This window comes from Boleophthalmus pectinirostris, unplaced genomic scaffold (assembly GCF_026225935.1).
Source record: "Boleophthalmus pectinirostris isolate CB_2022bp ecotype Guang Dong unplaced genomic scaffold, ASM2622593v1 HiC_scaffold_4, whole genome shotgun sequence".
NCBI lineage: Eukaryota > Metazoa > Chordata > Actinopteri > Gobiiformes > Gobiidae > Boleophthalmus > Boleophthalmus pectinirostris.
In genome coordinates, this window is record NW_026571353.1 from 24197353 (window position 1) to 24209435 (window position 12083).

At 39.7% G+C, this 12083-nt stretch overlaps 1 protein-coding gene across 1 annotated transcript in view; it reads left to right on the top strand.

Annotated features, from left to right (window-relative positions):
• Window positions 1-8770, top strand: part of srrm4 (serine/arginine repetitive matrix 4) — a 90857-nt gene extending 82087 nt beyond the window's left edge. Inside the window, exons 8-13 of the mRNA XM_020919100.2 lie at window positions 77-203; window positions 3264-3565; window positions 4808-4979; window positions 5345-5421; window positions 5506-5652; window positions 8515-8770. Of these exons, the coding sequence (XP_020774759.1) occupies window positions 77-203; window positions 3264-3565; window positions 4808-4979; window positions 5345-5421; window positions 5506-5652; window positions 8515-8770 (1081 nt within the window). The remainder of the gene's footprint in view (window positions 1-76; window positions 204-3263; window positions 3566-4807; window positions 4980-5344; window positions 5422-5505; window positions 5653-8514) is intronic.
• Window positions 8771-12083: the final 3313 nt, after the last annotated feature.

A 12083-nucleotide genomic window follows, 5' to 3' on the forward strand; every position in this document is an offset into this window, starting at 1 on the left:
AACATGGCCCCTTTAAGCTATTTTCCATCAATTCTAAATGTCTCTGAGACTGTTTCTTTGCCGACTGTTTCTGTAGACACCATCTGCAGAAGTCCGTGGTGCAGCAGGTGTTTGGGGATCTGGACAAAACTCAGCTCAAGTGGAGATCTCCTCCCAGCTCAGAGAGTGCTCCAAAGTACCACTCCATCCTCTCGGCTCACAGCGTAAGTACTTCTTAATGTTTGTCAATTACACCTGAATCACCTGAATGACGTAGACTGGAACATGTTTTGTTTAAAGAGAGCTTTAAATGACTAGATGTTTTACACTTGGAGCTTATGAGTTCCAAATTCAACTAACTCAACTGATATTCAATATAAAAATGACACAACAAGCAAAAAAACAAAAAATGTGGAACCCATTAACAATATCCCAATAGCTGTTGGCGATGTGCTTTCTAGAGGAAGGTCTGATACCTGCTTTTTGTCATGAAGATGTTCCACAGTTTGGCAATTATTTATTTAGTTGTATCAGTTAATTAAAAAATATCTTCAGAAATATGCATTCTTACTGCAGAGGGTTTTCTATGCACAAATTTGACCTGTACATTGGTCTGTTGGCGGACCATCCACCAGTAAAGTTACATAATTTACCTTTAATGCCATTGCAATGTGACGTTTCATAACTTGTCTCTGAACTCTGGATACATCAGTCATGGTTGGACTTTTGAGGTCAAATGAAAACCAAAACTAAACTTAAAACGAAAGGATCTGAATATTAATTATATCTAAGGACATGTGTTCAATAAAAACTCCCAACTACAGAAGTATTTCTTATGAGAAAACTTCTGCAGTGACTTTGAGCATGAGCTTCCAAGTCCTGAGGATAAAGGAAATAGGTATTTTATAAAGGCACTGTCCTTAAACCCTGTGTCTCAAGCTTAGTGGGCTATAAAATGTATGAAGTTTCTCTGGGGCGATCATTAAATTATGCTAATTGTGCAGATGAATGTTTTAATTACACACCACAGGCTTTTCATTCTGATTCAATAAATGAACCCATATATTGGATTATGTCAGGCGTCACAACTAGCGTCAGAGCTAAAGGCCTGTACTGTATCACTGCTATTTAAACACTGAGGCCTCATATAAAGACTGTATGTGGAATTTGTCTAATATGTTTTGAGAAAAGGTGGGCATGAGAGATAACGTTTGTTTTGATTTGCTGCTTTATTTGATGGGAACATAAGTGATAAAAATAAGAGAAAGGTTAAGGGAATAACTGAATAAACTATATTAAAAAGTCAAGGTGATATATACTTTATTGCCCTTCTGGGAGCTGCTCTATATTTTATGAACTTTAGATGTGCAAACACAAGGACAGTGACGATTTACTATCAGCACATTGATTTGAGAGATCACAGCTTTATCAACTCGGGCTGTGTTCATTGCCACTGTCTTTTACCTGACATTTAAAGCAATAAACCTTTCAAAACAATGATTAAATCCACAGAAACAATGTAAAAAGCAGTCTGTGTAATCCCTCAGTCGTCCCGGTTGGCTCCATCGCAAAAGAACATTGACTTCTGTTAACTGGACTTTTTTTTTAGACTGAATACATTTCGCCACACATCCAAGCAGCTTATTCATTTGTGACAAGGTTCTGGTAAGTGATTGCCATCCTAAGGGATATTTTTGCATAATTGTTCAAAAATGTATCACATGGCTCATGAGACAGTTCACACCTTAGGGTTTTTAAATAAACGAATAACAGATACTCCTTACTGTTGACAACTAGGGTGTGTTTCAATGTAATTAGTTCCTTGGAGCGTACTGTTTAACTGTTCATGGAGGGTCCATCACCAGCTTCTCTCCATGGAGTTGTCTGGAATGTTCCACAGTATGTCATTACTCTTATTTATTGCTACATAGACAGCAGGTAATGCTACAGAGCCAAGGTAGATGTCAAATCTGTGGAGAGGCGAGCCCACTCAGCGTAAGAATGCAGGTTTTGAAGTCAATAAAAACCCATGTTATTGGGTAAATATAAGATAATGCCATATTGCAGACATGTCAAACTCAGGCTCAGGGGCCAAATTTGACCCGTGATATAATTATATTTGGCCCACAAAATCATATCAAATATCTATTAGAGCTGTCCACCGGCTACAGATAGACTATAGAGACATTTATTAAAAATTTTGTTATTATTGTGTTTGTTCTGGATTCAGTATTTAAGCAAAACTATTATTAAACATTTATTTTAATACGAAAGAAGGTTTAAGATTACATATCTCGAAAGAAGAAAAAGTACATGCAGATGTTGTTGAAATTTTTAGTTTGGCCACAACTTAGTCCCAGTTTTTACTTCCGGCTCTCTGTGAATTTGAGTTTGATACCCCTGCCATATTGGGACATTCCAGACAAAGCAACAACATCTCCATGGACCTCCACCAGAAAAGTTACACAGTGAATCTTTAAGGCAGTGACTTAGCAGAACCCTGTCATAAGAAGCTACTTGGATGAGCGGAGATAATCTTTGTACAGTTGACAGATTCACATTTTCTTTTGCAATGTAGAAAGTGGCAGAAGACGCCTCACACCATTCCAGGTTTAAAAAGAGGGATACTGTATTTTTCTTGCAATTCACAACTCTAATGATGCACTTATGTTGCCCGCTCTTCCTTTTTTCTTACACCTTACCTACTTAAGGAGGAAATCTTGATTGGTAAGTGGATGCTGTCCGCAGATTGAGGGCTTTACTGTAGGCTCGGTGCAGGCTGTTTTAGCTGCAGAGGAGACAGAGCACTGGTGCCTGTCTGATCTGATCTGAGGCCTTGTAGTTAGACTGACGGCTGCAGTCCTTTTCTTTTCACATACAACCCATTCTGTGATGTCCGTTCAATGTTCTTTAACAAAGGCTTTTCTATGGGGCTCTTGTTTCTCTCCTCTCTTAACGTGACTTATAGAGCTGTAGATCTCACCACGCTTTCTTTTTCTGTCCTTTATTTCTTGACAAATAATTATTTTAGTATAAACTTTCTCTGTTAGTTTTTGATAATTTATATTAATTTAGTTTAGTCCTCTCTTTAAATAAGGGTGATCGCATGCTTTAAATTTGCATGATGTTTATCTTTCAAAGTTTTTATACTGAATAAAAAGGGAAGCAGAAGGATTATGTGATTTTTATATTGACAGAGACAATGAAATCAAAATGAGCTGTAGTGACATGTATGAAACTGCACTCCTGACTTTAAGCTTGAACATGTGTGTGCCTATTTGCAGATGTTATCTTCAAAATCCGGGAGTCAGGTCTTGGAGGCAAAAGACACTGAGTTGATTTTGAAGCCGAGGCATGATTACGACTCGGGGAATGACACTTCATCGCCGCCATCTTGTAAAACGGCCGTGTGCGAGCGGAAGAGGAGCCACAGTGCGCAGCGCCTGGCCTCTCCGGACAAGCACAAGTTTACCGACAGGGACAACGGCTCAGATTCAGGGAATTCTGTCACGAGCTACGACTCCCTGTGCAAAACATACAGAGAAGACAGCCTGTCTACCAGCGTCTTCAGCCCCAACAGCAAGAGGTAAGGCAGCAGTGAGGGCACATACAAAAAAATAAAAAATAAATGGAGCAATATCAGACTGTAAACAATTTATTAATACAATCATGATAATAATGGTGAGCTTGAATGGGCACAGTGCCGGAGTTAGTAATTTGGGGGCCCTAGGCGAACTTGAGTTTGGGGCCCTCATTATAATGCATTGTTTTTTCTGTTTTTTTTGGGTTTTTTTTTAATTGTCTATTTTTTCCCATTGTTCTTGAGACATGCATATCTCCATTTATTTGAATTGCGATGGATTGGAAACTTGTATTATTACTTAGGAAGTTTTATTTTTTGCTAGTACAATTACATTTTTGTTTACATCCATTACATATGATTATTATTATTATTATTGTTTAAAAGTTAAATACTCTTATTTAATCTCATATTAAAGAAAGAAAAATCTAATTGCTCTGAAGCCTCGGCCATTAATGGCACTGAGGGCAATTGTTTAGGGGCCCTAGGCAGTCAACCACATTTGTCTAATGGTGATGCAGAAATTAGCACTTCAAAAAAAAAAAAAGGCCTAATATGGATGTTGATATATAGGTTTGTAATGTAATTATATAAAGTAAGGTAAATGCTGTACCCGCCACCTCACCTTCTTGTGTCTGATAACAAGATGGTCCTGGGTTTGACTCCAAGGTGCTGTTGAAATTTGCATGCTCTCTCCGTGTGTGTAGTTTTCCTCTGTGCACCCCAGTTACCTGTACCACGAAAAATACACAATAGCCTCTAAAGGCCTTTTCAGTGCTGATTAAGAAAAGGTCTATAATCATCCATAATCATAACTGACCTTAAGAAACCCGTCCTATTGCAGTACATTCTTACAGTGGTCAGAACACTATTTTAAATGTGCTGTCAAGTATTAGACTGAAACCAGCACTCTAAACACTTTAAACTCTCTTAGAAATAAATTAGGAGAGCATTCATCTGTAGACAGCCAAACACTAACTTCTGAAGTGAGCCTGTATGTTTATCTGGTCTCTGGGTGTTCCTTTTTATTCTAGGTGGCTCATAAACTCTAGCTTAAGCAAGCTACCCTGTTTTCAGCTGGGCTTGTGCTTTTAACTTGGATATTTACTTTTTAGATATTGATTAGATCTGGATTAATACACTGGCTTCAAGCATAAAAGGTTGAGGGAATGCTGTTTGTCTTCCATTAGTTCACGCTTATGTAAACTCTCGGGTTAAATGTATTTTTCTGTGTTTTGTGTTGAAGAGAGCAGATGACTGTGGGCTGTGGTCAAGAGGAGGAGTCAGTGAAGTCCTGTTGTTCTCACAGAAGCAGGAGGAAGCCCAGGACACACAGGAGCCGCTCTCCCAGCAGCAGCAGCAGCAGATCCTCCATGAGCTCCAGACACTACTCACGGAGCGTCTCTCTCTCATCGTGCAGGTGGGACCAGCTTACATTACACTTGAAGCCAACCGTTGCATTTTCTCAACTCCACTTTGGTCTCAGTGTTGTAAAAAACTGTAAAAAGCATGTATAAACTCACTATCACAGGGAATTTTTAGGATACTCAGGAGGCATGAGTTAACTTAACTTTTGACTACTGCAAACCATTTCAGATGAACTATTTCTGATTTTCACTTTTTTAAAACAATAAAAATCAGGCACAGCACCATTTGTAATTAGATTGGCAGACCCAGCCCTGAGGTATTCTCACATAACACCTCACATGTTATCTGTGTTACCTACAAGTCTAGACTTATTCTTTAGGTACAACTAAACTCAGTATTATTGTATCTCTCGTCCAGCTCATATTCCCGTTCACCAAGCTCCTCCTCGAGTTTGTGGCACAGAGGCAGCTCCCGGGGAAGTTCCTGCAGACACAGCATGGACAGGTGAACCACATTTCCATATCTCATGTTCTCTTCTCTGGAATATCAAATGTTTTACACTGTTCAATGCTTCATAGATTACGAGAAAGAAGGAGAACATCTAGCTCCAGAGAGTCCAAAGTGACACATTCAAATAAGAAGAGAAGGAGACGCAAATCCTACTCCCCCATGAGGAAGAGAAGAAGAGACTCGCCAAGCCACCTGGAAGCACGCCGCATTACCAGGTACGTGTTTTTCACCCATACAGTAGACTGTGCATTTTAAACCTTGTGCTAGAACAAACCACCTGCTGTCTTTATTGTACTCCCCCTCAGTTCTTCATAACCAAGAGTCATTTGCTTTGATTTTTATGAGCCATGCTTCGCAAATGGCTTTTAGCCCAGGCAGAGATACAGCCAAAAGAGACACAAACAAGCACAGACAAACAGAAAGAAAGTGGGAGTCTAAAACAGGCTGGCATATGATGGTAGCCCAATTAATTTGTGTTGAAGGATATGCACAAAATAGCAGCAGCTGTCTTCATTGAATGTGTGCTTCCTCCATGTTTATGTCCTTCTGACAACCATTACTTTTACTGGCAGCTCCACATTGCTCTGGAATATGGGGCTGATGACTTAAGTGCACAACATGTTTGTATTTGATTTGGTAATGGTTATTCAGATAAATAAAAGTTTCTTTTCCAGTTACCTGCTATGACCTTAACTGACCAGTCCTCCTGTTAAACTGTACTAAGACCTTTGACTGAAACACAAAGGCGACTGAGAAGTGCGGCAAAACTTGAATTTCTCTCTTTCTCTCTCTTTACTACTACTACTACTACTATTAGTCATTATTGAGCAACAGGATCAGGGATCAGGGGGAACACTGAACATCTTTAAATTAGTCGCTTATAGTTCAAATCCATCTCTAGCCAGTTCATATTGTTATTGTGTCCATGGGCAAGACACTTATACCCATATATTGGCCTACATTCCATGTGTGAATATGTTGGCTAGTACTTGATTTTTAGAGAGCTCATAAGCAGCCGTAATTCTTTCTATTGGTTTACCAGCCTACTGACAATTGCCTACTATAACACTACACTATACTTTACTTTATAACGTACGGAGAAACACAAGCAATCAACTGTATGTATACAGTTACAACTCATTATATATGATTTCAAAGGTTCTTCTTTTAACCATGTTTTGGACTTGTAAATGTTTTGACTTTGATCCAGAAGCCATTAACATTCTGCAGCTAGAAGTTATACTGTATGTTATTTGCCTCACCTGCTAGTCCCTTCTACAGTCTGATTGAATCTAGAAGGGTCAAAGGGCGAAATCCTCCCTCCTAACTTGAAACGATTCAGCCACAGCTGCTAATTCGTATCATGTGTATGTTATTCCCAGTGTTAAATGAGACAAACTCAACAGAAATGGCAGCGACAAGCCGGGGACATTCAAAGGTAGCCTTTTCAAACTGGAAATACCAACACTATTTCTCCTTCATTGAAATAAAGGGCAAGAATGTGTATGTTAAGTATAACTGTGCCCCGGGAAGAAAATTCTGTCCACGTTTACCCCAAGTAACTCGAATTTAATGAAGCGCCTCACATTGCCACATACACCTCTCGTTGCTCTTCACCCATCCCCGAGTCCCGGTGCAGTTAGCGTGAGCTCTAGTGAAGATGGAGAAGGAGCCACTGCATGAAAGTAAGCCAAACTTGATTTTTTGGGGAGTAGTACATAACATGAAAAATATTTGAAAAACATAGCATACAGATGACTACCACTGAAACTTTTCCTAGGATAGACAGAGTAGGACTGGTTATGGTGAATACATGCATCATGAATTTTGGACTTCCAGTCATTGCGCAATGCATACTGGGAAGGATTTCCTGAGAAAGTGAGCATCGAACCGCCATGTTTGTTTTCCCAGTGGGATGCGTCTATTGACAAAGCCAGTCTTTTCAAGTCTTTAAACCATATCGATTTTTTTCTGGTTCTGATATTGTCAAATTTTAGTTATGGGATTCGGACATGGTAATTGTGTGGTTGTTGGATGTCCTAACAGCTGAAGAAGGCTCAAGAAAGAAAGAAGTTTGCGAATTCCATTACTGCAAAAGGGAATCAGATCTGTGTGACTGCAAACCTCCATTCAAACTGTTTCCCTTTCCAGTGGGATTGAAACATAGTGAAAGGTGATGGACAGTATTGATACACAGGAAGGATGAAAAAGGTAACCTCTGACTGAGTAAATCATCCAGAGTTTGAAGCCAACATTTTGTATGTGGAGCGCCATCAAAGCAAAATCCCGATCCCTCGCTCCACCTCGATTATGAATTTAAAAAGTCAACGCCAATGCGAAAGGCACCAGCTGTTCGTCAAGAAACACCTTCCACTGCAAAGCGACCAAGACGTGATTTTGCTGGAAAGTCAGTCGGACAATAAAGTGCCAGCTCAGCCTGCTTGTCTTCTGTACCTCTCACTTAACAAACAGGATCCCACTTTGACGGCACTCCACATACAAAATGTTCGTTGTAAACTCAGGATGATTTCTTAGGCAGCCAAAGGTTACCTTTTTCATCCTTCCTGTGTATCAATGCTGCCCATCACCTTCGCCTTTCACTATTTTTCAATTCCACTGGGAAAGGAAACAGTTTGAAAGGAGGTTTGTAATCACATAGATCTGATTCCCTTTTGCATTGATGAAGTTCACAAACTTCCAAAGCCTGTTTCTTGAGCCGTTTTCAGCTGTTCGGACATCCAACAACCACACAATTATGATTCGAATCCCAAAACTAAAATATGAAAATATCAGAACCAGAAACAAAAGCGATATGGTTCAAAAGACTTGAAAAGTCTGGCTTTGTAAATACACGCATTCCACTGGGAAAACAAACATGGCAGTTTGATGCTCACCCTTTCGGAAAATACTTAACAGTATGCACTGCATGATGACCGGAAGTCCAAAATTTGTGATGCATGTATTCATAACTTATTTTGAGTATCCAAAAGAAGGAGACAGAGGAGATGAACATGTAACGTCTCACATTTCTTTTTGCCATATTTCTTAAACACATTTGACCCTCTTCTCTCTTCCAGTGCCAGGAAACGCCCGGTCCCATACTTCAGACGGAGCCCTTCATCCAGCACCAGCGTGTCATCCTGGAGCAGCCTGTTCACACGCAGTCGCTCCCGCAGCGCCCCCTACAGGCCCAGTCGCAGCCGCAGTCGCTCCTACTCCTCCTACAGGAGCTACAGCCGCTCCTCCTCCTGGAACTCCATATTCGGCATACGCAGTCGGAGCCGGAGCAGTGGACACGTGCACAAATGCCACAGGAAAAGAAAAAGGCGTTAGGTTGGTGCTCCATGGAATATTAAGGGACTGAGCCCGGACCAGCAGAGGGCAGCACTGAGCACATAGGAGCAGTGGGCTGTGGAAATATCGCATCTGAGGCCCAACACGGCTGTTATGGAAGTACTTGTTGTTCTCCCTGCCCACGGAGAGGACCACAGAGACGAATGTTTATGTTTGTTTGCTTTGTTCATCGTCTTGCATCAGCACACGCCGCAAAAATTATGAGAAAAGTTGGTGCAAAAAGGAGATTTAAAATGTACCTGGGGATCTGAATGGTTTGCTTCCTTTTTACCAGTATGGGAAGTGCATTGTGGGAAATACATTGTTTTTCCACCAAGTTTATAGTTTTACCAATATTGGTGAGGTACCATGGTGTGATGGAAGAGCAAGCTAAACACAGATATTTTTGGATCTTTTATTCTTTTGAGAAATTTAGTTTGAGAAAAATTGCTGCATTTTGTCAAACAGGAGAACAGATAGTCTTCTGTATAAGGTTTGCAAGAAAATATGAATTGGGTAATGGCAGTTTGCCTAAAGTGATGTTGTAAAGAAACTAATTATACCACAATAAAGGTGCACTATATACATTTGGACATTTTATTGCTTTCCCTGGGATGTTCCACCGTATGGCTTTAAGTTATCTATCTCCATAAAGACAAGCAGGAGATAGCACCAGGCCTAGTTACTTACTGTAAGACTTTATGTTTTTAAACACAATTTTGAGCAATAAAAATTCCAATAAATGAATAAATGCATGTAAGATAGGTTTAATGGCATAATGTGGAACATTTCAAGCAAGTCAATAAGAAAAAGTTACGTAAAGCACCTTTAAATACATAAAAAATTATATTAAAAGTCACATACTTTTACACATACAAAAATGTAATCCTATGAGCTTTAAGCTGTGTTATAATGCAGTTACTTCATCAAAAAACATAATCAGAGTTGTGTTTTGTTTCATTCACACATGTTTGAGTAATGCTGGTTTATTAGGCTACATTTACACACAGCTGGGTATGTTGAGAAACAAATATTTCCCTCCCTCCATTTTCCAAAATAACATTGTGCACATAGCATCGTTTTCAAAAAAGTTTTAGTTTACATCAACCTGCATAAATACACCATTGAGCACCATCATAACTACACCAAGCCTATGGGCAGCACCTGGATAAGATTCAAAACTGTAGCATTTATTTAATTACAGCTGTAAGTATTACTCAAAAATACCTTGAAAAACGTGCATTACTGAGTGGGGTCACCTCTCCACAGATATGTTAAAGAAGTTGCAAAATTGCTGACCTCCAAGCCGTCATTTGTCTCTGGCGACTGCTACTCTGAATGTTTCCATGATCATCATCAGAGCAAATGGTAAACACTGGTCACCCTTTTGGAGTGTCAGCTGCCTAAAACTCAGTTTATCTCACTTTACAAAACACAAAACTGTAGTTTTCCAGAATCTCCACTCCAGCCGGAGATTTTAGAAAGATTCATTTTCAGAGGCAAATTCCCCCTTTGCGTGAACAAGATGGGTACAAAGAAAAAGACATCTCTCAATTTTTTAAAATACCCTTGTACCTGGGCCTTAGTCTGTCTACATCTTCAAAGTTCAAAAGGCTCTGTTCCACCTTGTGATGTCATGCAGTGATAGTTTTCAAGTTAACAGTTACCTTTTACATTTAGTTCAGTATAGATTGGCAGTTCCAGGCCTGAAATCATCCAAATGATTCTAGTGAAATTGTATAGACCTAAAAACACAGTGGAACACTTCCTGTATTACCACGTGACATCACATTGTTTTCAGTTTGCAGCGTGTTTGTGTTAAACATGTGTGAATGAAACAAAACAAAACTCCAGACACGCTGTTAAGGAGGAAACAACATTATAACATAGAAAACAACGTAATATAGGCAGTTTAACTAAGATTTTTACCACGTTTAATTTTGTCATTTTGTGGATGGTGTTTTGCAGGAGAAATTGCACGGCTTGATGGGTGCCTTTTAGAAATGGCTCCCAGAGAAAAACCTTATCAGAACGAGGCAGGCTTTATAGCTGTGATCTGGCCACTTCACACGCAGCAGAACAAACACGGCGCTCTGTCTGAAAAATGAAACGGGGAGGGAAGGCCGACGGCGAGCAGAGCACCTGTCAGACCAAATGTCAAATTAATTTATCCTCTGATCAAGTGGAAAACTATTGAAATGTCAGCTCGTGTAATACAGCTCCCAACCTCTGCAAACATGGCGTCGTCTCGGGGAATTTCTCTCCCCTTCACCAATGTCAGAGCAGTTTTTCAGCGCTGTATTAGGTCAGATGTAATGAACTAGCGTGTTATCATTATGGTTATACAAGCGAGGGTGGGCGCTATCGACAAGAAATGGATATCTCAATTTATTTTTCATTATCCTGGTGACAATATTCAGACAATGTTACAGCAATTTGTCTCACATGTGCTAAAATGTGTTGGTAAATGTCCGGGTTGAGAATGGTACAGTATGTGAATGGAGGATTGTTTTAAAATTACAGATGGTTTCAGTACTGATAGTTTCCAGCGAATATTAACATTTTCTGGGGGTGTGATGATAACTGTAGGCTCTGCTCTGTCTGAGGCTTTATTAGACCAATCTGAGCTTTATTTTAACACAATTTGACCAGAAAGATCTGACATAGCTGGAACAACAGGTAAGCTGATTTGTGTCACATTACTGTCACAACTGTGTTTTTCAGTTACACACACTCACTTTTTTTTGCTGAAATCTCCTGAACAGAACCACAAACGCTTGTATTGATCACACGCTCCTAATCTTAAAACTTTTTGATTTGACAGTGTTTACTAACGTGCACATTGTGTCACCATGGTAACTCCTAAACGTTCCACCATTAGAGATAAATGCAGATCACCCCTGGAGTGATGTGGCTGCAAAATGCCAATATCTCACACCTTTACTGTATTTTTTATTATCCTGGCGACTATAGTCACACTTTGTTAAAGCCTGTAAATTGTTGAGGTTAAAGAATTGCACAAAATATTATATACGTGTTTTGGAGTCAAGCAAATATAAAGTTGTCAAATGATTTTTTTTTTTTTCAAGATATCTCCCACCACTGGATACACAAGCACTCTCACCAACAGTAGTTTGCATGTTCTACCCATGTCCAGGTGCTCTATCATTACAGTATAGTCAACACAGCCTTATCCTCCAGCGAAGTACTCCTGTCCAGACCAAGATCCTGATCCACTGCTATACATGCATCACGTATTTCAGACTTTCGGAAATACTGGGAAGGATTTTCTGAAAAAATGAGCATCAAACCG